At 44.0% G+C, this 26,527-nt stretch overlaps 1 protein-coding gene across 4 annotated transcripts in view; it reads right to left on the bottom strand.

Annotated features, from left to right (window-relative positions):
* The window catches only part of SP3 (Sp3 transcription factor), a 177,312-nt gene extending 151,411 nt beyond the window's left edge, over nucleotides 1–25,901 (bottom strand). The window contains exons 1-3 of one of the 4 annotated variants that reach the window (XM_085645272.1): nucleotides 25,670–25,865; nucleotides 25,480–25,586; nucleotides 25,186–25,287 (exon numbers count right to left, since the gene is read on the bottom strand). In XM_085645272.1, coding sequence (XP_085501398.1) covers nucleotides 25,186–25,287; nucleotides 25,480–25,586; nucleotides 25,670–25,676 — 216 coding nt within the window. In that variant the 5' untranslated portion in view covers nucleotides 25,677–25,865. Of the gene's footprint in view, nucleotides 1–25,185; nucleotides 25,288–25,470; nucleotides 25,587–25,669 lie in introns of all 4 variants that reach the window. The other 3 variants (XM_085645271.1, XM_085645274.1, XM_085645273.1) reach the window with 3 other exon arrangements.
* Between the last annotated feature and the right edge of the window lie 626 nt (nucleotides 25,902–26,527).

Genomic DNA, 26,527 nt, shown 5'->3' with positions numbered 1-26,527 from the left:
TTCCCAGGTTGTCGGAGAGAAACAAGTCCCTGCTAGGCATCATAAAAATTCCAAAGTACTTAAAGCCCACCGTCTCCACTCGCAGTCTGCTCGGTAGGGAAGTCAGGTCGGAGGGGCCATATGGCTGAAATACCACCAACTTCCCCCAGTTTATCATGTACTCGATAAGCCTCCAAATATCTCAAAGGTCTGGAAGATTACCAGAATTGTGACAAAGGGCTCGGTGAGCGAGGAATATGTCATTCCAATACAGCAAGATTCTCTTCTTCTTCAATCTACAGTCAGAAACAAGGAATCCCCCTATATCAGGGTGTGTATGGACCATACATGCTAGAGGTTCAACTATAAGAGCGAAGAAGAGGGGGGATAGGGGGCATTTGTACTTCCAACTGTCAATGTTACAAGGTCTTCTGATTCTCCACGTACATTCTGTAGATCCCACATGTAAGCCAGTATTTGGCTACTTAATCACCAATAACGTGATGCAGTGAAATGTCTAGGATATGCACGAGGACTCAAATGAAATTGAGCATGATAAGGTAAGTTCCACTGTCAAGACAACGAGCTCTACAATTCAAAATGGTTTCTACTTGAAGAGATGCCTTGTACAAATACGCAGTGAATGCACTAGGACACTATCCAGTGAAGGGAGGTGCATGATGAGATAGTACATATAAACTGAAAACTCGTCTGCATAAATCTTAAATCCGCAGATCAAGTGTACCATTCATTGGACAAGCTGATAAAACAAAGTTCAATGCTCTTACAATCCCTTTTTCTAAGGCATTGATAAAGAAGGCTAAGTAGTGCAACAGATAGCAGTTTTGCTATGATTTCTATGAGCGAACAGACTAACACTGGACAGGTTCCATTTTAAAACTGGACAGGTTCTATTCTAAGCAGGTATGTGGGAGGAGCTTAGAGATGCAGCAAGAGATCTAGTTTATAAAAACGGATTCGAAAAGATTTACTCCAGTAATAGCGCTCTTAAGTCATCAGGTAGTGCCAGACAACTCCAGTCATGGTCCACATATCCGGGAAGTAAATGTATCGGCTGACCCGGATGTCAGTTCTTTGCATTTTTTTCAGTGGCAATAGATGAGTGCGGAGAGGAACTAATAGATTTTATGTCAGCATATAGTAATGAGCAGCACTAATTGAGTAGGGAGGGAGGTGATGAATCTGTGAGAAGAGATAATACCCACCAGAAATATGCTTACCAATAAGGTACACAATTCTTTCTTCTGATATAGACACTTCTTCCCAGACATCTGTCTTATGAATGAATCCTAATGCAAAACTCACCAGCAGGTGGGGCTGATTAGTGACGATTAAACAAAAACTTCTGTTAACAAAGGCCAAGCAAGTTTTCCATCGCTCCAAGAAAGAGCTTTCAGAAAGTAGTGTTCAGAAAAAGTATGTAAAGACCAAGTTACCAGCAGACAAATGTTAGCCACCAGGATGCACTTACAGAGAACAGTGGGCGCCACCAGTCTTTGTAGAGTGTGCATGAATGCCATGCAGAGGGTTTTTCTCAGCCAAGATGTATTAGATCTAAATGTAAAAAGAAATCCAAAGCAAGACTCCAAGCTTGGTCACAGCTCTGCCTTTTGTGGCTCCAGCAAAACCTATGAGAAGCTGATTGTCCCACACTCTGATCGCCTGATAAACCCAGTTGTAAACAAACAGCTTACTGCAAGTCCAACCGGTGTAGCCGTTCTTTCTTCTTGGAAGGATGAGGAGGAAGGTGCTAGAACACCCCATATGGAAGACAGGCACCATTTGTGGCAGAAAACATGGACTAGCGCGGAGAGCGTGTTTGTGCTGATAGAAGATAGTAAATCGTGGCCAGACCAATACAGCCTGCAATTCTCTGGCCTTACAGATTCAATTAATCGCCACCAGGAAGAGAGTATTGAAGGTTCGAATGCGATAACTGTGCCTCGGTTCGAACTGTGATGCAAAGAGGAAAGTAATAAACTGTACAAGGACGTAGGTGGAAACATACATTACATCTTTCAAGATGAAGTGATTTCTGTGGTAAATAAGTTGATTCAAGGAAACCCCAAAATAGTGAACATTACATCCATCACAGTGGAGTGGAACTTCCATTCCTGAACCTCTACAGAAAGAGGACCCAAACCATCCACAGTCACAGAGTGCCTGCCAGGAGAGCTGCCACTGGAAAAATGCTTTGTGGCAGAACCTACTACCAGAGTCATAAGGCAACTCGCCAAAGTCCGTCTACCCACTCCACCCTGTTGGGTGACAGACTGGGTTCACTGAGAGAAACTCTCCTGCAGAGATAGACAGCAGACATGCCTTCAGAGCCAGAAGAATGATGCAATTTCAGTGCTTTTTTGGTGCAATCTTTGATTTAACAGGAACCAACGACCTCATGCAGTTATGTGCCCTTGCGGAGTGCCCCAGTCCCACAAGCAGACGTCCGCAACAACAGTTGCTAATGGCTGCAGAGAACAGAAGGGGCAAACTACCATGAGGTTGGATGGGCAGATCTACTAATTGAGGTCTGAAAGAAAAGAAAGGAAGATATCCACACAAGCAGAGAGACTCTCTATGTTGCAGCCATTGTCTGCTCAGACAAAACTGAAGTGATATTGTACACCACATGGTGTGAGGTACGAACCAAATGCAAAAAAACTCTAAGACCTACTAGACAAAGCATCTGCATAAGTAGAGTCTGAAACATTGAATTATGATCATGTCCTGAAAGTCAGATTCCCTGAGATAGAGGAAACCCTCATGCAGGTCAGGGACAACACCCAATGGTGTAAATTCAGCACAGGAACATCCAACTCTGACAGCATTTTGAATTTTTCCTGATGAACAAAGATTTAGGAGTCTCAAATACATAATAGGCCAGAGGTCTCCTATCCTTCGTAGGGACCAAATAATTAAGAAATTAGACTTCCAAGCCCAGCTCCTCCATGGGCATAATTTCTATAGTTCTCTTTTGCAGCAAGGCAAGAACTTTCTTCTCCAAGTTTGAGGCATGGGCTAGAATGCAGTTCCTGATGGAAGGCTGGTGATCTGGAGTCTCTACTGTAAGGTGAGAGGGTAACCTTTGCATATCACGTGGAGCACTCATAAATCCGCTGTGATGGACGCTTAGCTGACAAGCAATGAAGAGTTGGCCTTTTGACCAAAGAGTCTCTTGCCCCATCAAGTGCATATCCATTAAGGTAGCCAAGAAATCACCAGAAAATCCAATGAGGTGCATTCATGCATGCTTAAGGAGTGTAACTACCATAGTGAGAGAATGGGCCATTATGTCAGTCTAATCTATTCCATATTTTAGAAAAAATAATTAAGGAAGCTAGGTCATCTTTAATCAGCTCGGAAACTGCTCTTCATGCACACTCAAGAGCTAATCATTGCCAGTTTGCCATTTCCCTGAAGGGCAGCTGTAGACAGTCTTAGAAAGCATGAGGCATTATCCCTGTATAGAGACAGATTGCAAGGAGCAAAAGCTTTGCATATGAGGGAGTGAAGTAATCACATTTCACGGTTTGAAGTTTTTTTTTTTTTTCATCAAAAATGCTTGAACCACCAAAAACTCCAGAGAAACATGGGTGAACAAGAATGGAGGCTCAGACTGCACGGACCAAATGCATCGAGCAACCTGCCAGTGGCCTTAAAGGAACTTTTCCCCAAGCAGCCAGCAACAGTTCTAGCAGAACTTCGTTAAAAGGCGGAATAGTCTTGGGACGCATTGAAAATGGCTGTACGAATTCTGTAGGGATGATGGATATTGATTCTGCATGGTTAAGCACAACTGAAGTGCCTCCCTGACTTATGCACAACAACTGTGACTTTGCAAACTTCCTCAAAAGGGGGCTTGAAGGATAAGGAGTCATCCCTTCAGGGGCCATATCGAAGCCGCCCGCATTGTGAAGACCCTAGTTGAGTATGATAAGAGGAGATTATCAGTCTCCAAACCATCATCCGCTAAGAACCTAAAATGCAGGTAAGTGATGTCCAGTGCATCTGAATCTTCAAGAAGCGAGTGGTCCTAAAGAGGCTTTCATATTCTTGTTTGGCACCCAAAAAATGTCCTCCTACTTCAACGGGCAGAGTTGGAAGCGAGGACCTACTCGTGCTGGGCAGCTATTACTTAAGGAAAATTTGTCAGATCAAGTCAGGCCCCAAGGGATATTTATAAAGTGAGGAATATGCAGCAAGAAATATTAATCTTAAGGTTACCTTATGGGAGTTTGAAACGACTAGCCTTGGGGTTGAACAACAACGCTGCACTTTCAACTATATGGCACAAGCGAGCACAGTTCGCCGTCACACCAAAACAAAGTGAAAGCAGGCCGCGATAACAGTATGGTCTACTTTCTCTTTCGATTGGTTCCAGGGCAGACATCATTTTTTTCACAAGCATTGATCCCTGTGACAGAGGAAATGCTGGAAAGGGGACAATTTCCCCTTTCCAGTGCTATACTCTTTTGTGGATCCGTGTGTTTTGGGGCCTTTTGTGTCATGGAAACCAGGCCCAACTACACAACTGGGTTACAGTTTCTGACCCTGGTTGGTAGTAGTTTTGGGAATCTCCACACATCCCAGAAATTTACTTTACAGAAATGTGAGGAAAGTATGATTTTAGCCCAAGTTTAATGATAGGAGGTCATTCTGGGTAACAAAACATAGTGGGATCCATATAACTCACACCACCCTAGACTTCCCTGGGTGTCTACTATACAGAAATGTCTGGGTTTGGTAGGTTTCCCTGCTTGTCCGCCAAGTCCTGGCCCAAATTCTGCAACTACTTACATTGCCAAAAAGAACTGTTTTTTTCCCCCCATGCCAGAATTCTGGTGTCCCCATGTCAGGCTTTCGGGCCTTTCCTGTCATGGGATGTAGGCCCACTATACAAGCGGGTACCGCTTTTATCCAGAGAAGAGTTGGAACACAGAGTAGTACAATATTATTATTTCCAATTAGTTTTCTCTCCATTTTTTGTTTCCAAATGTATCTGTCTGTCTTACTCTGTCTATCTATGACTGACTTTCTACCCGTCTTTATCTATCTTTGCAAACCTGTCAATGTATGTTTAGGCAAACATCTTTATCTATACAACCTTGTCTATGAATGGAACTCTATCTTCCCGTCTATCAGCCTATGCATTCTGCGGACTACCTACCTATACAACTCTCTATCAGTCTTTACAAGCCTCCCTTTTCACCTATCTATTTGTAATGAAGAATTACAAAAATATTACCATCAAAATCATTAGCAAAGAGGCTGGTGCAGCGCAGAGTGGTGTGGCGTGCATTGGATTATGCATGGTGTGGCAGCACACTCATTACAGACAACACAATTTCAATTGAAATTACCATTACAGTTGCACAGATATACAGTGTTACAAAGAAAACTATACAACACACAAACAATGTGTGAAAATTGCATCTCCTAGTGTATTGATTTGTTTTGATCGTAATATAGTATTTGTTTCCAACACACTTCAGAATTAACAAAAAATGTGCTTCAATTTGTGCGTTCCTAAAACGTATATATTCTGAAATAGTTGCACAGTTCATTTAAATGTTGTTGTGTGCTTGACAAAAAGTCTTTCCAGCTAGATTCTCACATACATCATCTCACTTTGAAGTCAGAGAAAGGAAATAACCATATATCCCTCGTGAAGACTGAGCCTGACACTTGACCTCGGACTTCGAATGCACAGCAAATTTAACAGGATAAGATCAAGATTTACAGGCCTGATATCATAAAGGAGCACTCGTGGAAGGATAGAAGGTGAGTTGGTGTGAAAAGGCTTTACTCCTTGGGAGGAACAAATTCATGCTGATCAGCCTGAAATAAATAAAGCCAGCAAATAGAAAGCCAGAAAATGTGAATTACAGACCACAAATTCAATGGTAAGTATTGGGCAGAATGCACTCCTGGGGAAGCTTTCTGAATGTCCTCAAGATGTCTTTAGCAAACCAGACAGCTGTGTTGTCTGGCAGGCTTGAACCTAAAAATCCTTGTGTGGGTGGTGACCCAAGGCATACAGGGAGGACAATGTATTGTTCAGTCCAGAGTTGCATTCCCAGGCTCACAATGTATATTGGTCTCTGCCAAACCAGGTAGTGATATTTAGCATGCAGCAATGGCAGAAAATCTGTTGTGAGATGGTGTTTACAAGGAGGTGGGGAGAATCCTTCATTCTAGTTGGGGCATCCTTGTCAGAGACCATTGTCTCTATTACAGAGAGTGCTGTCAATCTCATACAGTGAGCTGACACCACCTGTTACTGGCAGCATGGTAATAGCAACCACCCACTTGAAGGGTTGATAATACATTTGACAGATCTAGAGGCATTCCTCAAAAGATTATGCCCCTCGTGCTCTAGAAACCTGTCCCAAGAGGATGAAACACCTGGAGGTTCTGACAGGTTTATACCAGGGGCAGTTATCCTCACTGTGGAGACCAACCCTCGGGACAGACGATGGAGAGATGAAAGAGGAGTTACGTCCATCTCTAGCAATAAATTGTTGAGGCCTCTGGATAAGAAATCCCAGGAATAAGGAATGCCTCAGGACAGAGTATCCACAACTCCCCCTGGATGGTAAGGTGGATCTTACATCCAAAACGGTCATCAAGATCAACAAATTTCTGGAAAAGTTCATCAAGGACCTGCGGACAGGGCTCGACAGCTACTGAAATGTGTATCAGGATAAACTCCTGGACATCAGAGGGCTGCAAACAAAAAGCTTCGATATGGCTGAGGGGAGCAGACGGCTGCGAACAAAAATCTAAGCTATGGCTGAGGGGACAAAGGAGTTGGTGAGAGTGACTTTCCTGGAGATTCTATCTAGCTGGGCTCAACATTACATTTGCCTCTTGTGGAAATTGTTGTTGACCACCAAGAGAAATCACTCTTTCGCATGGGGTTCACAGAAAGAAGGAAGCTACATGAGAGACACACCATGGCAAGACCAAAGGCATGTTGAGGTATTTTTCTTTTCAAGAGGATCAGGAAAAGATATAGTAGTATGGCTAGATTCTGGGGATTCCCTGAATGCCCACAGTGGATACTCAGGTAATAAAAATGATGATCAGGTGTGCCTTCTGAAGGTAGGGGGTATGTTAGCCTTGGTCGTTCACAGATGGCAGACTGACTGACCTAGAGGACAAATGGGTACTCCAAACTGTGACCAGATTTCATATATAGTTTGATGGTTTCTCAAATCAAGAAAAAACACTGGGCCCATTATGTTTTGCAAGGGAGAAAAGAGCCTTCTCATATATAGGAAATAACACATTTAAAGGGGTGTATCAAAAAAGCATTTAAATAGCGATCCTTATCGATTTGCTATTTGGTAATCGCAAAATGCTATGTATGTAAGGAATCACCAAAGATTTACCAATTCCTTAATATTACCAAATAGTGATTAACTAAATAGGTAATTGCTATTCGGTAATACTACGCCATTCGTTCAGGCCCATAGGTTCGAATGGTTTTGCATTAGCTAATTTGCAATTACCTAATTACAAGTCATTATCATATCAGCAGAGCACCTATTTTATTCTGTAAAAGAGAACACAAATCAAGTTTTTCAGGCAGATTTTTTTCATAAAATTGCCAAAGGTTAACCCTAGGCACCTTGCTTATCTTTTGGAGTATTTCACACAACAGTTTTCATTCTGCAATATCCCTGTTCATTAAAATCAGAAACCAAAAAATGTGAGAACAGTTGCAGTTCAATGTGGTCATGATTACGATGTTTCCCAGTTAGTGGGGACATGGCCTATCAGTACTACAGGACTGTTCCTAATGAGGCAAAAACAGGGTTAAATTGCATAAGATTGCCCCTTTCATAAACGGCACAGACAAGCTAAAAGTGACGATATGGAACGTGCCCAGCACAATTACCAGTGATTGAGACCAACTGAAGTATTTCCAACTATCACTTTTTGGCTGCCTTGATGTAGTCTTTGAGCAGTTCACTACTGTTGTAAAAGCAGAACCACCAAAGTGGATTGTGATTGGGGAGAATTAGTACAAAGTGTCCACTTACAGAGAGGATAAAATAAAGAATAGTTTTAAGAACTTGGAGCTCGTAAGAGTTATGGGAGTTCAAATTATGGTATTTAGTGTTCAAATGCGTGAAGAAAGAAGGATAGGACTAAAAAATGGTGTGTTACAACGGCAAATGACACTTGATTAAATGTCCTATACCGTATAATGGACAAGACAAAACCAATAAACGTTTTGAAAGATAATATTTGGCCTACACTATTGTCCGTACGGACAATAGTGTAGGCCAAATATTATTTCATAGGAATTTTGTACATAAGAGTCCAATCTGCCGACTTTGACACATTTGAAAGAACAATAGTCAAACACCCACTAGAGGGATGAGATTGGGCTTTCTTTTCATTTCAATCCTGTGTCAACAGTTTCTTCCCCACCAGAGGGATGGGATATTATGATGTGTGATTCCGGGTTTTGAGGGTAATTGATTCCCTCACACACTGTCTATCTTGCCATTAAACCCACTAGAGGGTAAATATTATATATTGGTTTTCACACATCATGCACGTTATCGCAAACCTGATCACCTAACTCATCACTTTACTTGTAATTGCGTTGTTAAAAGTGGTCCACTAAAGGATATAACAAACTAATTTCATTTCTCTTCTCTCCCCATGTCACATAATTTAATCTTTGAAAATTTTGTTTCTTGTAATTCACCAGCATAATGTGTAAATACATACGCACTACAATGACCAGAATGCTTTGCTAACACTAAAACAGGAAGTAGAAGCAATAATTGAAATAAATAATGTCTGGCCATTGTGTAGGTAACCCGTGATCAAGGTTCGAGTGAGAACCGAAACGCGTTGGGCCAGTGTTGTTGTTGGCTGTGCTGATGAACTTTGTTTTGGATTAAAACGAACTGCAAACTAAACCATTGGATTCCGCTTGAGTGCGTGTACTCCTGACCTCTGGGCTCAGAGGTCTCTTGCTTCTTGTTTATACCGGTTGTCCTACCGGTTGTACTACGCACCTCCCCGACCAAAGAGCGCCGTCCCCCAACCTAGGGCATTACATGTTATATATATATATATATATATATATATATACATACATATACACACACATAAAAAGTTCAAATATTTATACAACCATATTAAGGGGCTTTGTTAAACTAAAATATTAAAAATAGTCCATTTAACTAATATATTAAAAATAATCCATCATGTCTTTTATATACAAGTTGGCTATTCTCTCTTAACCCCTTCAGCGCGGCGCGGATTTCCGCGCCGCGCTGAAGATTCCGTGCGCGGGCGGGGCCATGACGGAGCGGTTCAGTCATGCGCACAGCGCAACCGACGCACGTGACGGAACCGCTCCGTCACAAGCGTCGAACGGGTTAAGGTCTCATCCATGTACACAATACGATCCAGCCACCAGGGCATTATGGCAAGAGTATTAAGCCATGGCTGGATCAGAAACGATTTTAGATGGGACAGGACAGCTTGATTCTGGGTATTTTACAAAAGAAAACACAATAGGCAAAGTGGAATCGGATCTGCAAACTTTGTATTGCCAAATACCCAGATTTCGACATAAAGACACTATCCATTGCTTGCGTTGCATAGAATAACTAGCATTGAAAATGCAATAGGTCTCGCCTTTAACTTACTCAAAGGCGAGACCTATTGCATTTTTAATGCATGTTGACTATTTCTAGTCTAGTTTCACTCAAAACTGCAGCACCGAAACAGCCCTGTCCCTCAAGGAAGTTCTTTCAATATTGTAAATGTGTAATCTATGCCTGTACGACCTTCATCCTAATATATTTTTTGTGACTGCCATCTATTGTTTTATTCTACTTTTACTTCTTTCTCGTTTGTTTCTGTAACATGTAAATATGTAAAATTCTCCTTTAACGTACTTGGTTCTATTGTGAAGCACTCTGACACCTTTGGCTAAAGTCCGAACTATATAAAAATGCATTAAATAAACCCGGAGTTCAATTCACCTTTAATGTACATGTATATTTTTATATTTGTGATTGCTATGCTCTGGCTTTATTTTGAAGCGCTCTGATGCCTCTGTGTCATGGCCGTGCTATATAAAACTTAAAAGCCCAAAAATAAAATAAATAAGCCTCTTTACCCTTCTACCACACACAGCAAAACGCTGATGCGGAATCTCCTGCACCTACTCGTACTCCAGCCTTAAGCGTTGGTGTTGGAGTCACTATCATTTCCGGGGCGCTAGGGACGGTTTCTTCTGGGAAGCTTGAGTTGAACACTTCTGGCGTGACTGAAGCGGCTATTCGAAGCTTTTTCTTTCTAACCAATCGCAGGCCTCAACGGCTGATACAGGCCACTCGGCACCTCCTTCTACCGTCCCCAGACTGTCAGTCACTATAGGCCAACGTTACCATTAGGTCTCCCTGCCTTCTGTTTTTAGGTCTCTGAAAGCGGACCAGTGTATACAGTTACACGTGCATTCAAGAACCAATACAGAATAGATGGTTTCATTTTATACAGACTAAAACATTATTGGACACGCAAGTGAGCCCTTGATAAACACGCAGCGAGTTTCCTGGACACAGGATTTACTCCCCGTATCCTTAAGGAGACCTATAAAAATCCGACTGCCTCTGTTTTACTTCCGACTCTAAAACCACAACAGGAAGAGTCGGAAGTAAAACAGAGGCAATCAGATTTTTATAGGTCTCCTTAAGGAGACAGGGAGTAAGTCTAGTGTCCGGGAAACTTGCAGCGTGTTTATCAAGTGCTCACTTGCGTATCAAATAATGTTTTAGTCTGTATATTATTTCGCGTTGATGGGGACTATTTTGCTTAGAGCCAGACGTGTACGCCACCGGCTGATGTGACGATCGAGCGTTTGCTTGAAGAGCTTTCCCTTGGAGGCCGACATGTCTGCTGTACTTCCAACACCTAAGGATCTCTATATATCCAACTCTTTGGAAGATCTAAACAAGAAGGCAGAAGTGAAGCTTGACAAACCAAGCACCAAAAAGTACGACCTTTTCTTTTTTACTCTAACGTTTGTGTGGCTGTTGTATAAAAGGAAACCATCTATTTATTCCGTATTGGTTCGTGAATACGCGTGTAACTGTATACACTGGTCCACTTTCACTTTCGTCTGGGGCAAGACGATTTCTTGTCTTTATGGGGCCATGTGTTTTGAACACATGGCCCCATAAAGATACGAAACCTTTTGCGACAAAAGTAAAGGCGCACGGAAGGCAGACGAGCCCGTCCAAGTGGGACGGCTCAAAAAGCCAAACATGAACGTCACGAAGAGCTCTTTTCCAATGGCTGGCCACCGTTTAGCATAAACGGTGACGGCAGCCAATGGAAAAGAGAGCCAGGGCTTAAAGCCCTTTACAGAAAAATACCCAAAACGTTAAATCTCGCTAGCGAGACTGCGCATGTGCGTAGCCCACGCCAGCGAAGACCAAAAAAGGGCAAAAGAATAAAAAGGAGGGCGTCTGTCTCTTCTGCGCCCTTGCAATCTATAGAGACTTTACTACCTTCACTAAAACCCCTTCAGTAACTGCGGCAAATGGCTGGATCCATCTCATCAAGAAAGGCTTCAAACCTTGGGGCCGAATTGAACTCTAGAAATCTATTTGATAATATGCCCAAGTTTGATGATTGGTTAAGTTTATTCTCTTCTACTGCCAAAATGCCGTCTTCACCGTCTTGGTGAGGGAAGAAGTAATGAGAGATAGCTGTCTCCAAAGGATAAATCAGACACAGTCCAGTTAATGTCCTTTTTATATATTTCCCTGTAAGGTTCCGGATCTTCAGCTGACCAAGTCCGTACCCACTACAGGATTGACTTTAGTCTCACTGTGGCGGTTATTAAATGCATATCCAAGACCAACTTTAAAATAAGTGGAGTATTTTGGGGGAGCTTAAGTGCTGCCCTCAAGAATTGTTTGTCATTGACACCCTGTGCATTGATATTGCTATGGCCCCAAAGATCAGCACCATACGTTGCGCCAGCCACTGCTTGGGCTCTCCACGTTTCAGGTAGTGGTGATACCGGATGGAAAGATGTCTTTTTTGCAAAGCCCAGGATTGCTGCCGCCCTGTGGTCGAGAAGGAGGGAACTCTTCGCTACCTGGCTAGCCCATAAGTTCATACTAGATAGGCAGATTCACAGATAGTCAAATTCTAGACCTTTTTCAAGATTTTCTCCCTCCAAACTAAAAACCCAATATGAGATGCGTATGTGGATGTATGGCCATATATTTGGTCTTGCTGGTATTAATTGCCAGGCCATGGTTGGTACAGCAAAGATTGACTATAGTGAGAAGGTAGCAATAGCCTTGGGGGTTTTAGATACTATTAAAGTATAATCTGCAAATTATAGATCTGGTATTTTTATAGCCCCCAACACTGGTAAATCATTTTCACAATCCACGAGGACGTCCACACAGCCATTGATGTACAGCAAAAATAGTGTTGGGGCAAGGAGGCAGCCTTGCCGCACTTCTTTAGGCACCCTTTTTAGGTCTGTCATTTCCCAATTTACTCCCCATCTAATCTGTTCGTAATTGTCAGCGTAAAGATGCACAATTACGTCAAGTAGAGGAGGCGGTATCCTTGTTCTTCTTAAAGTACCCCAAAGTTTATTTCTAGGGATCACATCAAAAGCTGCTTTCAAGTCGACAAACGCAACGTAAAAACTGCCTTGATTAATATCCACCTGTTTTCACCTTAAAAGTTGAAATGTAAAGCCCTGGCCCACAGTTTTCGTCTTAAATCTGAACCCTGCTTGAAACTGTTTGTTCTCCTCAATCCATGTAAGTAGGTGGTTCAGTATTTGTCAACAGAATATTTTTTGGTCAATGGGCCAGATTACAATGAGAATGGAACTACCCGACATGTAGTCAGCAGTACCACCTGCCAAATTACGATGCGCTTGCCGTGTGGCCGGTCACAGAAATGTCTTTCTGTTGAGGCCCGTAAAAAAGACCACAGCACAAGCTGCAATGGAAAAAGGCATTTTAGCAAACATCCATGCACCACGTGCCAGACACCATGTGGTGCTTGGCACAGGGTGCACGGATGTTTTTTGGGGGTGGGGGGCACCACACGGGCACCTTGGCCCCATAGTGGAGGCCCACATGGGATGGGGCCCTGCTAGGAGCCACCATAGTACCTTTCTGTACTCCCTACAATGCGGGCTGTGCCTGCGGAGGCACCACCGTAGGGATTAAACTGTCCTTTTCCGTCTGCCTTTACATGGTGGTCCGACCTCCACGTAAAGGCAGACAGAAAAGGACATTGTAGGGAATACGGTCCAAACAATACTTCAACGAGCTCCTTAAGCCTGTGGAAGACGACGGTCAGTCCCTTCGACCACTGCGCTTTGATCGACTATCCTGGCTGTCGGGCGGACCACCACTGACAGGCCTAATCGGGCCCCTAACTGGACGATAATTAGCTGGGTCAAATTTAGAGCATTTTTTGAAAATTGGAATGATCTCTGCTTCTCTCCAGGTAGCAGGTATATGGGCACCTGCCAATATGGCATTAAAATGTTATTTAAGTATGGTGTCCAGATATCAAGTTCTGCTTTATATAGTTTGGCAGGGATTTTGTCCGGCCCGGGGGCCTTTCCCATTTTCTGAGCACTGATCACACAGCTGGTTTCAGCCAGGGTGAAAGAAACCAGATTATCCCAGAGGTTCCTTCATGACATAGCATATTCTGAAGGAAGTTCAACATCTTGAACCGGAAGTGATCCTACCGAATCTAGCTGGTCAAATGTAACAGAACCCTATTGCTTCCACCATACAGGGATTGGAAATGGCTGGTCCAATCTTCCGGAAGTATGTTATTCTCAGATCTCATCTTATTTAATTTGCCACCATTACTAATCAAGTGCCAAAAAACGGTTTGATTCCTATTTCGAATGGTATCCAATGTTTCACCTCATAGGGTTGTGCCCCAGGAAACTTAGGCCTGATGCCTCTGAACCTACTTGTATGTATACCTAGCTATCTTGATGCCACTTGCACCCTTACTTTTAATAGCTTTAGTTAGGTTGGATTTAGCTGTTCTACAGGCTTTGTAATACTATGTAGACTGGGTATTGGGGATAGCATTTCGCCTAAGAGAGAGTTTAGTGAGCAAAACCATGTTTTTTTATGTCCTCAAAACACTCTTTATGAAAGTTCATGCCAGGCTGGAGTCTCAAATTATAATCAACCATTTCCGTCATACTTATACGCAAATGTTGGCAAAGTGGAGCATGGGTCACCTAGTTGCAGGCTATTGCTTCCCATTTAACATTTCTCCTCTTGCTGGTGACAATTATATCCCGTTTGTACTTTAGATTCCAGTCCTGGGGGAATCTGGCCTGCCTTGATGAGCAAGTAATAATTGAAGATGATCAATTTCATATCGTTGCTTGACTTCCATGTCAATAAGGTGGGGCCACGAATTTAAGTCCAACAATACATAATTATTACTTCAATAATTTCCCCTTTTAAAGGTAGGCTTTGTTAATAGGTCAGATGGTGTTCGACCAGTACATGCCCTGATGTGACCACATAATGAAAGGTCTATCATCTGCAGTACCAATTTCAACATTGATTTTACACATGGGCCGTAAATTTGAGCAATACCTTTTCAATACCTTGACATTGAACATTGAGGTTTCCTCCCGAAATAACTGCAGCCTTTCCATCTAATCCTTCAAAGCATTCTCGGAGTACCAGTTAGACTGTGGACTTTATTACCTTTGGGGAATTTCTATTGTAGACATTATATTTTTTTAAAAGGGTTTGCCCGTTAGATACAAGTTCTAAACCTAAGATGTCTGGAGAGTTTATATTTTAGTTGTTTCACCTGGTATCCTAGTGCAACATTAATCCATATTGTTAGACCACCCCTCCCCAGAGGGTCTGCCTGCTTGCAACCTTATAGCTAGTACTAAATAGGTCTTGAATCCACACTTATGAATTGTCGTTAGACCCTAGGTTTCCTGGAACATAATGTCTCGTTTATCAATAAAGGCACCCTAGTCCTCTTGCACCACTTTGTTTTTCAGACCCGCTATATTCCAAGGGACTATTGATAAGTTGGTTTGAGCATTAAGTGCTAAAGTCTTCACCCACTGTAATAGGAAATGCAGATACACACATATTCAAAGCAATGGAATGGGTGAAAACCTTCATAGGTACTGTACCAAGAAAACTGGTACTTGCAGACCTGTGCAAGATAAAAGGAAAGGGCAAAAAGAAGGTTGAAGGTTGCCAGGAAGGATTGCATTAATAATTGGAGAAGTAGAACTTGCTACATCGGGGATAAGTTTGGTAAGAGTGTTTTAGGACAAGAGTTAGAGGACAAGGCTAACTCTACTGTCTGCTCAAATAGGAGATTGGCTATCACTAAATAGTTGTTACAGCAAACAAATGATGGACGGAATGTTGACTATGCAAACATTCTACCCCAGTCAAAAGATCTGGTTAAATCCATCGTTCTTTTGCCCACTACGCCACCCCAGTTTGGACCAAGCCATATGCAAATCAGTCTTGACCCTGTGCCCCATGGGAACAGTCCAGACCGAACTGTCAGGCCAGGTTCTCCCTGGAACGGAAACAAGCATCCTGGGACCGGTTTCAGGGTATGTCACCCTTCTTCAGCAAGGCTACATTTAATCCAGTGGCACAGTGAGCAAGGGACCCACTTCTGGGCATACCCATCCCACTTAGGGCGAAAAGTGTTACAACCAAAAAATGATGGATGGACTGCTGACAACGCAAACATTCTCCCCAAGTCAAAAGATCTGGGTTAAAGCCATCATTCTTTTGCCCACTACGCCACCCCAGTTTGGTTCAGCCATATGCAAATCAGTCTTGACCCTGTGCCCCATGGGAACAGTCAAGACTGAACTGCCAGGCCAGGTTCTACCTGGACCGGAAACAAGCACCCAACTGATCTGGGTTTAATCCATCATCATTCTTTAGCTCACTCCGCCACCTCAGTTCAGACATAGCCAGAAACCGGTCCCAGGATGCTTGTTTCCGGTCCAGGGAAGACATGGCTTGGCAGTTCGGGATGAACTGTTCCCATGAGGCACAGGGTCAAGACTGATTTGCATATAGCTGTGTCTTAAGTGGGGTGGCGAAGTGAGCTAAAGAATGATGATGGATTCAACCCAGATCTGTGACAGTGGGTGAGTGTTTGAAAAGTTTCAGCACTCTGTCCATCATCTCCTTGTGTTTGCTTTCATCACTAAAAAGTTGAGTCAATCAAAGTGACTTAAGGATGGTATAGAGGTGTCGAGACTTGGTTGAACTTGTGACCAGGAATATTTTAACTGAATTTTAGAGTTGCCTGGAGGAAAGGTTGTGTGATCTAGGTCCACTAAGTTATTTGCCAAATCAGAGGTGGACAGGATTAGATCTAAGATGTCAAACCCAGGACTGCTGCCTCCTGACCTTTTCATGCTGATATCTCAAACAAGTGATCGACAATCGCCAACATGGCAGATCCAATGTATCGCCTTATTCTTAAGGGATTCTTCTCTGTCTGTGGCTGAATAGTGGGTAGGCCTGAGGATGTTAGTCATCATAATATAACCTAATGTTGTATATTTACTCCTGCCTCAGTTAGTCTTTTGCTCATTGCCATATGCTCCACTGTGATCACCTGCATAGGCCGCATTGTTTGGATTGACCCTTAGGGCAAACGTACCAGTATCTAACTTTATTAGAGGGTCAACCCTCCTTGCTTTGCGCCTAGGCACAGGTCTTCCTAGAATATGAGGGTTAGGTTTAGTGGGTGGCGTATGCGCTGAGAGTGACGCATGGGGAGGGAGATGCAGGAAACAGTTGTGAAATTGGGGCTACTGGGAACCTACTAAGAGCTAATAGAAGGTCAACTGTAAAAATCAAAGATGAATCCAAAGATTTTAAAATGCCTACTTCCTCCTTCAAGGATTGGACGAAGGAAGTGAGCAAAACCTTGTTGGTGGTAGAGCTACCAAGCACTGCTAGGCCAAGAGTTTGGCATTCTGGGATATTACATTAGGAAAATCACTGTCAGTTCTGTGGTCTTCCTGCAGCTCGCACAAGGGGGAAAAGCGATTACTACAGGGAACAGAAGCAAGATGCAAGTCAGTAGAGGGTTTTGAAGGAGAGGAAACTACTGGGACAGCAGGATGCTGAGCAATCGGAGCTTCGGTAGAAAGTTTGCGTCCCTGGGCCCTTGCTCTTAAAAAACATCCCAGGTATTCTCCGACAACTTTCTAATACGGTGCTAGTGATAGATCTTGAGGCTGTGGAGCAGGAAACAATGGGGTCCAGGACCAAAATCTGTTTGCAGTCTTCTAGGAGGTTATCGATCCTACTGGGTACACAATTTCCCCCAGCTGATTTAAGTGTTTTCTTAGATTTTGGGGTTTTAACAGCCCCAGAAACCCCCTCCATAGTCTTCCATTTTGCCATATACAGCTATCAAGGCGGGACACAAATGAAAATCAAGGACACCAACACAAACCGGTTAACAATCAACAGTGGGTCAGTTTAAGATTTGAATGCTCGAGTACACAAGCAACAAGCATTTACAATGCAATGGTCTCGGCAATATTATAGGTAGAGCTATTGGTATTGCTCATTATTTTTTTATCATTTTTGTATCCCTAAATAAATGGCATTGTCATTTCTATTGGCATTAGCTTTTTTTGCATATGTGATACCTATTGCATTAGCAGAGAGAGAGTGAGGTAGTGAGATAGAGAGAGAGAGTGAGGTATTGAAATAGAGAGTGAGGTAGTGAGAGAGAGTGAGGTAGATAGAGAGTGAGGTAGTGAGATAGAGAGTGAGGTAGATAGAGAGTGAGGTAGTGAGATAGAGAGAGTGAGGTAGTGAGGGAGAGGGATGTTGTGAGGTAGTGATATATAAGCATAGAGTGATGTTGTGATGTAGTGAGATAGAGAGAGAGGTAGTGAAAGAGAGAGTGAAAGTGAGTTAGTGAGATAGAAAGAGTGAGGTAGTGAGATAGAGAGTGATTGAGGTAGTGAGTGAGAGAGTGAAGTTGTGAGGGTGTGAGCTAGAGAGTGAGGTAGTGATGTTTTGAGAGAGAAGTTGTGAGATAGTGAGGTAGTGAGATAGAGTGGAGTAGTGAGGTAGAGAGAGTTATGTAGTGAGAGAGAGTGAGGTAGTGAAACAGTGATGTAGTGAGGGAGAGGGATGTTGTGAGGTAGTGAGATGTAAGCAGAGTGGTGTTGTGATGTAGTGAGATAGAGAGAGGTAGTGAAAGAGACAGTGAAAGTGAGTTAGTGAGATAGAAAGAGTGAGGTAGAGAGATAGAGAGTGAGTGAGTGATGTAGTCTGTTAGAGAGAGAGTGAAGTTGTGATATAGAGAGTGAGGGAGTGAGAGAGTGAGGTAGTGATCTTTTTAGAGAGAGAAGTAGTTGAAAGTGCATTTGCTCTGAGCTCATTCACGAATACAAATAAGTGTTACAGTACTTACATTTACTTTTTAATTGTGTTCTAAAGTGGAGAAGATGGACTTCATTATATTTGTGCTGAAGAATCGCAGGGCTGTGGCTACGAGAATTGGCCGGGAATGCGGTCACTGGTTCGAATACAAAGATTGGCAGGGTACAGAGACTGGCTGGGTACAGAGACTGGTAGCGCTGAGATTGGCTGAGGGTGCAGGGACGTGCTGACTGGCTGGGTACTGCATCTACAGAGGCTGGCTGGGGGTACAGAGACTCTCTGGGGAGCAGAGGCTGACGCACGTCATCCTTCCAATGGCCAGGCGGCCACTCCCTCACCGGAGAGGTAAAATAGTGACTCTTCACTCCACAAGTATGGTGATCCGAACCATATAATAGTCGTCGATCTCGTGGGGGTCAATACATGTCTATATTATTAGCCTCGGTGTTCTGACATACCGCCAAAGCGCCGAGAAACAATGCTGAACTCGATTTTTTTTCTCCAAAATGTGCCTCTTGCTAGTTTTAAGATGTTGGCATGTATGTTCTAGTATCACCGAAAGGGCAAGAAAGCGACCCAAAACTGCGCGCACTCATTGAGAGTTTTAGTTAATGCATGCAAGGGAGTTTTTTCTTCAGTTTTATATAGCGCGAACTCGATCCGGAGGTATTGGAGCGCTTTACACGAGCAGCAATCTCATTACACACAGATACATTCATTTTTGGTAGGCACGGGGAGATTAAATAATTTGCCCAAAATCACAGGATGTGGAGTCATCGCCGAGACTCGAACCTTATCAACTACACCAACCAAATCTTTCATGTCTCTGCTACCCAACAGGTTAACACAGCCCACCGCCATTTGTACCGAGCAAACAACGTCCATGGTAGTTTAAAAACACATACGATAATTAAAAACAACTAAAAGGAGAGAGAGAGAACCACATTCCTACTGAATGGAATAAACCACGCCAAGCACTGAGAACGCAAAACATCCTAACAGCGTGGCTGTACAGGTCCGAATACATGTGCAATTATTAAGAGCCCCGGGCGCGAGTGTCCTTACCTCTGTGTGGTCCCGAAGAGGGGTTTCTACCCGAAAACAACCTTTGTTCCGGATTGAGAGCCGGACTCGGCTTTCGTGCTCTCTGGTTTCAAACTCAGCAGTTCAACAGGTTCACCAGCCCCCTCCCTCCTCAAGCCAGCCCCCACCCCTCCCCCCTGGCCTTGGGTAGCTAAAACACATAGCAAGGATACGCACGCCTCGAAACTTTTGTCTATATCCCTAGATGAATTTAGAGGCCAGATATTTTTGTCATAATGACGGCGATTCCCCGGTGCGAGCCTCCGTTAAAGCCAACGGGGCTATTAAAACAACTAATGCTCCAAGCGTGACACTTCGGTGAAACAATCGGTGCAGACCATTGTGTGTGCTTCAAGGCTGTTCACAGGGTGAGTCTCCAATCGAACCAATGAGTTAATTCGGATTCGCGACCTTTTTGCGCAAAGCTGCAAGGCACCGCTCAGTCAGTGGTGCTGTCCGAGTGACATGGTGTTCGCACACGCTATGTCTCATGTCGGGAGTGATTACTAGCTGTAAGGGGCCCCACCTACAGAGAGAGTCTAACAAGGGGGAAAGGCGTCCAAGGCACGGTGCGGATCCCTGCTCATCGAAGGGCAGCGCCGCCAACTATACTCACAACAGCACGAAGATCCTCACGGCCAGAGGACAGCAAAACAATGGCGGATGGAAGCTCCGAAACTTTTTCGGATTCGGGGGCGTGTTCCTGCTGTTCTAAAAGGGCGTGGCTAAAAAGTGGAAAGAACAGCAAGGAACACGCCCCCGAATCTGAAAAAGACGGAGCCTATTTGGAGGGACGGCTCTCTCCTCCAATGGCGGGCCTCCGTTTAGGAAGCCAGCCAATGGAGGAGAGGCAAAAAGAGAGGCGGGCTAAGGAGCCACTCTAGGAAACATTAAATCTCGACTTCCGGTTCTGCCTTCGGCAGACCGGTAGTCCTCGACCTAAAAAGCAGAGGGGTTGTACAACAGTACCTTGGCGTAGAAGACATTAATAGGGTGGCCCAGCCCGGCTTCCTCCAGTCACTGACAGGCACAGAATGGCCTGGGCTTTGCCCGCACAGGAGGGTCTTTGGAGCCCATAAGTAGGGTAAATAGCAATCAACTGTTCCTGCAGGGGGTTTTAGGCGTTGTAGTGCCCCAGCGGCTACACCTCGCAGAACCTGCTGAGACCAAGGCTCCTGTGTGGGATTGACACATGATTCACTGCATCTGATGGTATTTGTGGTAATCCTCTTCCCTCAGAACTCCGAAAATAGACAGCATGTCCCACTGACAAGAAACAAGGCTCCCCTTCCCACTATCCCTTTGCAAATCAAGTAACGGCATCACCAAATCCCTGGTCAGTTGGAACTGCAACAATTGTAGCACATACAGCCCACTGCCAAAAAAAAAAAAACACACCGACAGGTCACAAGTCAAAAAGATGATGGCAACATCGTGTTTCCACATTAAGAAACAATAGGCCACCAAATCCACCTCAAAATGCACTCTGATGTAGACACAATCAAATTAAGTCTTCTGCACTATACAGAAGGCCGTCTGTAACTGGTGGTGGCTTACTTGGCACCAAATCAAGCATAACTACCAATCCAGACAAAAATTCAAATCCCAAAAACAGAAAGAATGGTCCTTCAAAGTATATGAACCAGAACTCTGGAAAACATTTCATTCTTCAATACATAAAAACATAGAAGTACAAAGTAGCTTTACCTACAAATGCTGATGTGATAACGGAGTAACGCCGGAGAAGGTGGCACGATACAAATTAATTATGAGCGAAAAATTATACCCAAAAGCAAACTGATGAAAAAAAGTATAGGTCAGCCGAATACAACAAAAACAAAATTGAAGACAATTAGATAGCATAGTTCCTACATAGGATATTATTCACATTAAAGTGAAATACATTCCGATATCCCCTTATAACCCATTTATTTAGTTCAATTATATGGACAGATTTACCCCAATAAACAATACGATCCTAAAAAAGCACTGTAATAATAGCAATCATATGTGCATAACGAATAAGCAAGCATGCGTGTTCAATATTCAGTAAGGCTAGAGCTGGAGCTCCTCGCAAGCAAAATGTGCAGCACTAATCCTCAATAAGCAGTGAAACAAAACATGATATTATACTGTCCAATGATTCACACGAACTTGATGACATTTTTGCCCAGCTTTATAACTACAGCTGGATGAATAAACAAACCTATACACCCATACTCCATTAAAACAGTGCTCTTCAAACTGTGATGAAAGTCTCCCCATGACCCGAGAAACAGGGATATGGCAAATTGGAGGGATTATCTTGCCTCATCTCTCCAACATAATATTCTACACGTTTTGGGGAATATGAATAAATTGATAGGTATAGTGGGAGAAATAATTCCAGCAGCCACTTTGCTGTGTTAGCCTGCTCACAATATTTAATAGGATACACATTAGAAATATGGTGTTATTTTACATAGTTATACCAAAGGTAACAAAAAATAATAATACGGTGTGAATGCAAACAACCTGCCTCCAACTGTCCACATCTAGACAACTGTTGAGAGAACAAAAGGCAATAAAAGCTGAATTTCAATGTACTATACGTGCCACGGACTAGTATACATGAACATACAACCTGAAAATGAGCCAAAAATGCTCTTCAACAAAGCTAACTGTTACTGTGAAAAGTCACTGATATCTCAGCAAAACCCCAATAGTGTCTACTTTGTGATAAATCCTACCCAACACTCATTTCTGAAAAGTTCCCTCATACAAGAGTTCATCAACACTGGATACTAAACATCCGCAAATAGCAAGGGGAACAAAGTACTCTGAACAATGAACCAAATACCAAACCTATGTTTATGCATCTTATAATTAATGCAGAATACAGTGCTAAGTCATCAATGGCTTGCACAGCAGCCGTTTTCATTCAGTTTCAAAAGGACATTATCATCCATCACAAAACGAGTGAGTGGTGTTCTACAATGCCCAAGGAAATGTTTTTAACATCAAGGCCCTGCTCGTTGATGTATAAAGCCAGCGCTCTGCTGTGTTTTTGCCATTAGCCAATCTAGTCACCAATTAACAACTCAAAAGCTTTAGCTTTTCCGTTAGGAACAGTGCCTACCCAGCCAAAGGATTTTACAAAAATTCATTTGATTGTATTTAGTATCGTAGAGCTGAATAAAAACAGATTCATTTTGCAGTTTGCTATATTGTGTACACCAATTACAAAGAATGCATGACACTTAAAAATGTCCATAAACAATAAGCTATGTGCTGGGAACTACTGTAGGCAAAGTACTTACATTAAACTAAAAGGTAATCCAAAAGCGTTGTCTAAAACAGAACTAAAACAAGATTGCAAGAACCATGCCTCTTCTACGGTACAGGACTATGTGAAAGAGCTGAATGCACTGTAGTCTTTAAAGCTATCTATTTATCTCCCGAGAGCTCCTCCATTATGGTCTTAATTCAAAATGGCACACAAAAAAAAAAGTTTGAAGTGCGATAAAACAGAGTGGATTGTAGTTCCGTCAAACACCATATATTAAATGCCACTGAACACAAAGCACCATAAGTCTCAAACTCACTGCACCTTAAAGGAAGAGATCCATGTGACAAAAAGGGTCAAATAAAGGTAATCAAATATTTTACATGAAAAGTATAGTCATGACCATATGCAATTCTGATGCTTACGCTGATCTCCGAACTGCACGTCCTGCCAATAAAGCCTATTACTTCCGACATAAGCTTTTAGGATAGCCTTTCTAATATTAGGAGCTGCTTTATCCCTCCATCTTCGCTGTGCCTAATCAACAGCCGGAAAGATACCACCCACTTTCACGACACTTTGTGACCATAAAAAATAGGGCCATTTCAAAAAGTTTGTTGCGGACAGTTGCAGTCTAAGGCACCATGATGCATCCATGAGGTGGCTGGGCAAGCACGTGGCTTTGGTGTTGATTATAAGTAACGACTGGGTAAAGGAAGGGACAATAATAGACAATCACGGTCTACTTGGGAGATTGTTTGCAGTGAGAGAAAAGGCTGATTGACTTATTGGATGGAAAGAAGGGTTGACGAGACTTAGAAACGCATAATATGGAAGATGGTATGTGATATGGGCATGATTGAGAAGTTTAGCATAGAAAGGAAGATGGCAGACATGGGGGGGGGGGGAGGGGGCTCAAGGGGACTACAGACCAGCACGTAAAGGATATTTACAGCAAAGCTATTTATTTGATGGGACTCATCAGTAAATAACTTTGCTACTGACAGGCTAAATATTAAAATAAGTTGATAAATACAGTATGAAGGTGTATGATGGGTTCTGGAATGCCGATGGTATTGGGTTCTCTCTTAGGTTGCTCCCCGCGATGCCCAAGTCATCCAGGCATTTCAGGTTTTGAATTTGCTCTCTGGCATTTTACTCATATTAGTCACAATACCACCAGAATGCAAAGTTGAAATTAAACCTGGGTGAGTTTCAACACCCAACATGGGTCAACTTCAGAGCTCAGATACAGAAAGGGAGCAACATGAAGATTATGAAGTCACAGGAGAATTGGACAACGAGAAGGAAAATCAAGAATTAAAAATGTGGAAGGAAGGCATCGAGTGTGAACCAGACAGCGGATATGCATGCCACAAATGCAATAACTGGCCGACAAGGGTAAAAGGTGTGAGGCTGGTACAATAGATTGATTTAGCACAAACAGCTGACAAGGAGAAAATGCAAAAGAAAATTAGGGCATACTGAAAATTTATGAAGAAGGTGACAGCCAGGCCAGACGCTATGATGGCTATTCTTAATCTGGATAAGACTGATGAAAGGGTTATGTATATTGGTTCGTGAGTTAATGAGATTGGGGGAAAATAGACTACTTATGATGGGTCTTTAGGCATAAGGTTGAAAAGAGAACAAGAACACAAAGCCTAGTAGGGAGGAGAAAAAAAAGGGGGTGGCGTTGTTGAATGGATTTAAAGTGTTGACATAAAAGAAGAGACAGAGAGAGCTGATGATAGCGAATATGAACATTTATAGTGGGAGATTTAAAAAGATTATGGATAGTAAGAACTATTGAATATTGTTGGCTGTGTAGTACCCAGTTTGGTAGATGTTTCATGTACTGGGCGAGAGCTGGGCTTTATTGTACTTCTTTGAAGGGATGTGGGGGCTGCTAGGAGAGAGTCTTAAGAGTGGTGGTTAATGAGTATGCATTTATACAGATGATGGCTAATGAAAAGTTTGAATGGTAGGAGTTTAGTGATCGTCGGGGGTTAGAGAGGTTATAGGCCGATTGACTTAGGGTGACTTGAATAAAGTAACCGGGAAACATTTAGAGGGGAATAAAGGATGACAGGGAGATGTGGACCGAGAGGATGCAGTTGGAGACACAAGGTATAGGTGGTTGACGGTCTGAAAATGTGACGGCTAATAGGGGAGTGGTTTAAAAGAAATGAGACTCGTGGGTTCAGCAGGCTTAAGTGGTGGATGGGAAGGGCATGAGAGGGGAGGCCGCCGGGGGGCGGAGGGCATGAAGGGGAGGCCGCCCGGGGGGAGGGAGTCGCCGCTCCCAGCGGAGGCGGGGCCGAGTCATCTGCCGTCGCTGTGATCGAGACTTACCGCGCGGTCCGCGGCAGCAGCCGCAGCCTCCTCCTTTGGCGATGGCGACCCGATCTTGCTGCAGGTAGCTGCCAGCAGAGCGAGCGGTGACGGCTGAGTGTCCTACCCACAGTGGGCGGGTTCAAAAAGAGAAAGTGGGTGGCCGTTAGTGCGGAGCTCACACAGGAAGTACAGCTTGTCTCTCACACAACATCAAAATGTACAAACCGGTGACCCCTGCACATATCACAAGGCATGCGGGGCCGGGGGGCACAAGGGGGCCAGGGGAAGGCGCAGGGCCTGTACCTCTCTCACCTGCGCGCCGCCACCGCCGTGCTGCAGGTAGTCGGAGCCGCCGCCTCCGCCGCCGCTCTCCACCTCCAATGCCGCCATTTCCTCGCGCTTCACGGGCTTCTCTGGAGCTGCGGGAGACAGGAGAGATGAGAGCCGGCCGCACAGGCCGCGTCGCCCCCTCCCCCGCGGGCCCGGGATCTGCACTACGTACCGGTCATACCGCGCGCGGTGCGGCGGGCTCAGCGCCGGGCCATGGCAGCCGCGGGAGGGGCTCAGCACCGGGCCACGGTGCGGAGCACGGGCTGCGGGTCCAGCAGACCCGGGCGGGTTTTTTCCCCTTATTTTTTTGATTGACGGTGCGGGAAAACACAAAAGGTGGGGCTTGCAGCCAAGCGAGGGGGGAAAGCAAACGTCACGAAGCGGAAGTTCCGCCCCTCTTCTCTGCCGGCATTGGCTCGGCTCGACGGGAGCTGAGCGCTGATTGGGCAGGCGACTTGTCGGTTCCGGGGTCAGGGATGCTGGGACTTCCGCTTGGCACCCGTGGCTGTCTGGCAGAGTCTGGGGACAATGAATATCCGTGAACCCGTCGTCCGGAGCACGTTAGATGCAAAGACATCAACGTTTCCGCTAGCACCGAACGGGACCAGCTACTCTGGGTTAGCCACCAGCATGGAGTAGGCTGAGGCGCTTTATAAAAAACAGAATACCGGAGATGTCGCCGCCTCCTGTCACCGCGGGGTTTTGACAGCTACGCTGGAGTGAGGCTCCCCGGAGAGCAATGACAGGCGGCTGTGCTACAGCCTCACGACACGGTCTTTTTTATTTTTTTTGCGTTTACTTGTAGACATTAACTATACTTAGTTTTCACTCTTACCCATGAGGACTTATCGGAAGTCTGGCGAAACGCGCTGGATTTAACTTTAGCGACTAGTTTTTGCAGAACCTGTTTATCTTTCTACGGTGGTCATGGAACGTGCTTTCCAGTCTGCTGCAGCGGAAAATGACAGCATCGAGCACCCAGTATTAGCCACACATCTGTTGGCTTATAGAGCTGCTGTTAAGTTCATGA

Source organism: Triturus cristatus, chromosome 3_1 (assembly GCF_964204655.1).
Source record: "Triturus cristatus chromosome 3_1, aTriCri1.1, whole genome shotgun sequence".
Classification (NCBI taxonomy): Eukaryota; Metazoa; Chordata; class Amphibia; order Caudata; family Salamandridae; genus Triturus; species Triturus cristatus.
The sequence above is the reverse complement of the archived record's forward strand: the minus strand, read 5'-3'. Positions and strand labels throughout refer to the sequence as shown.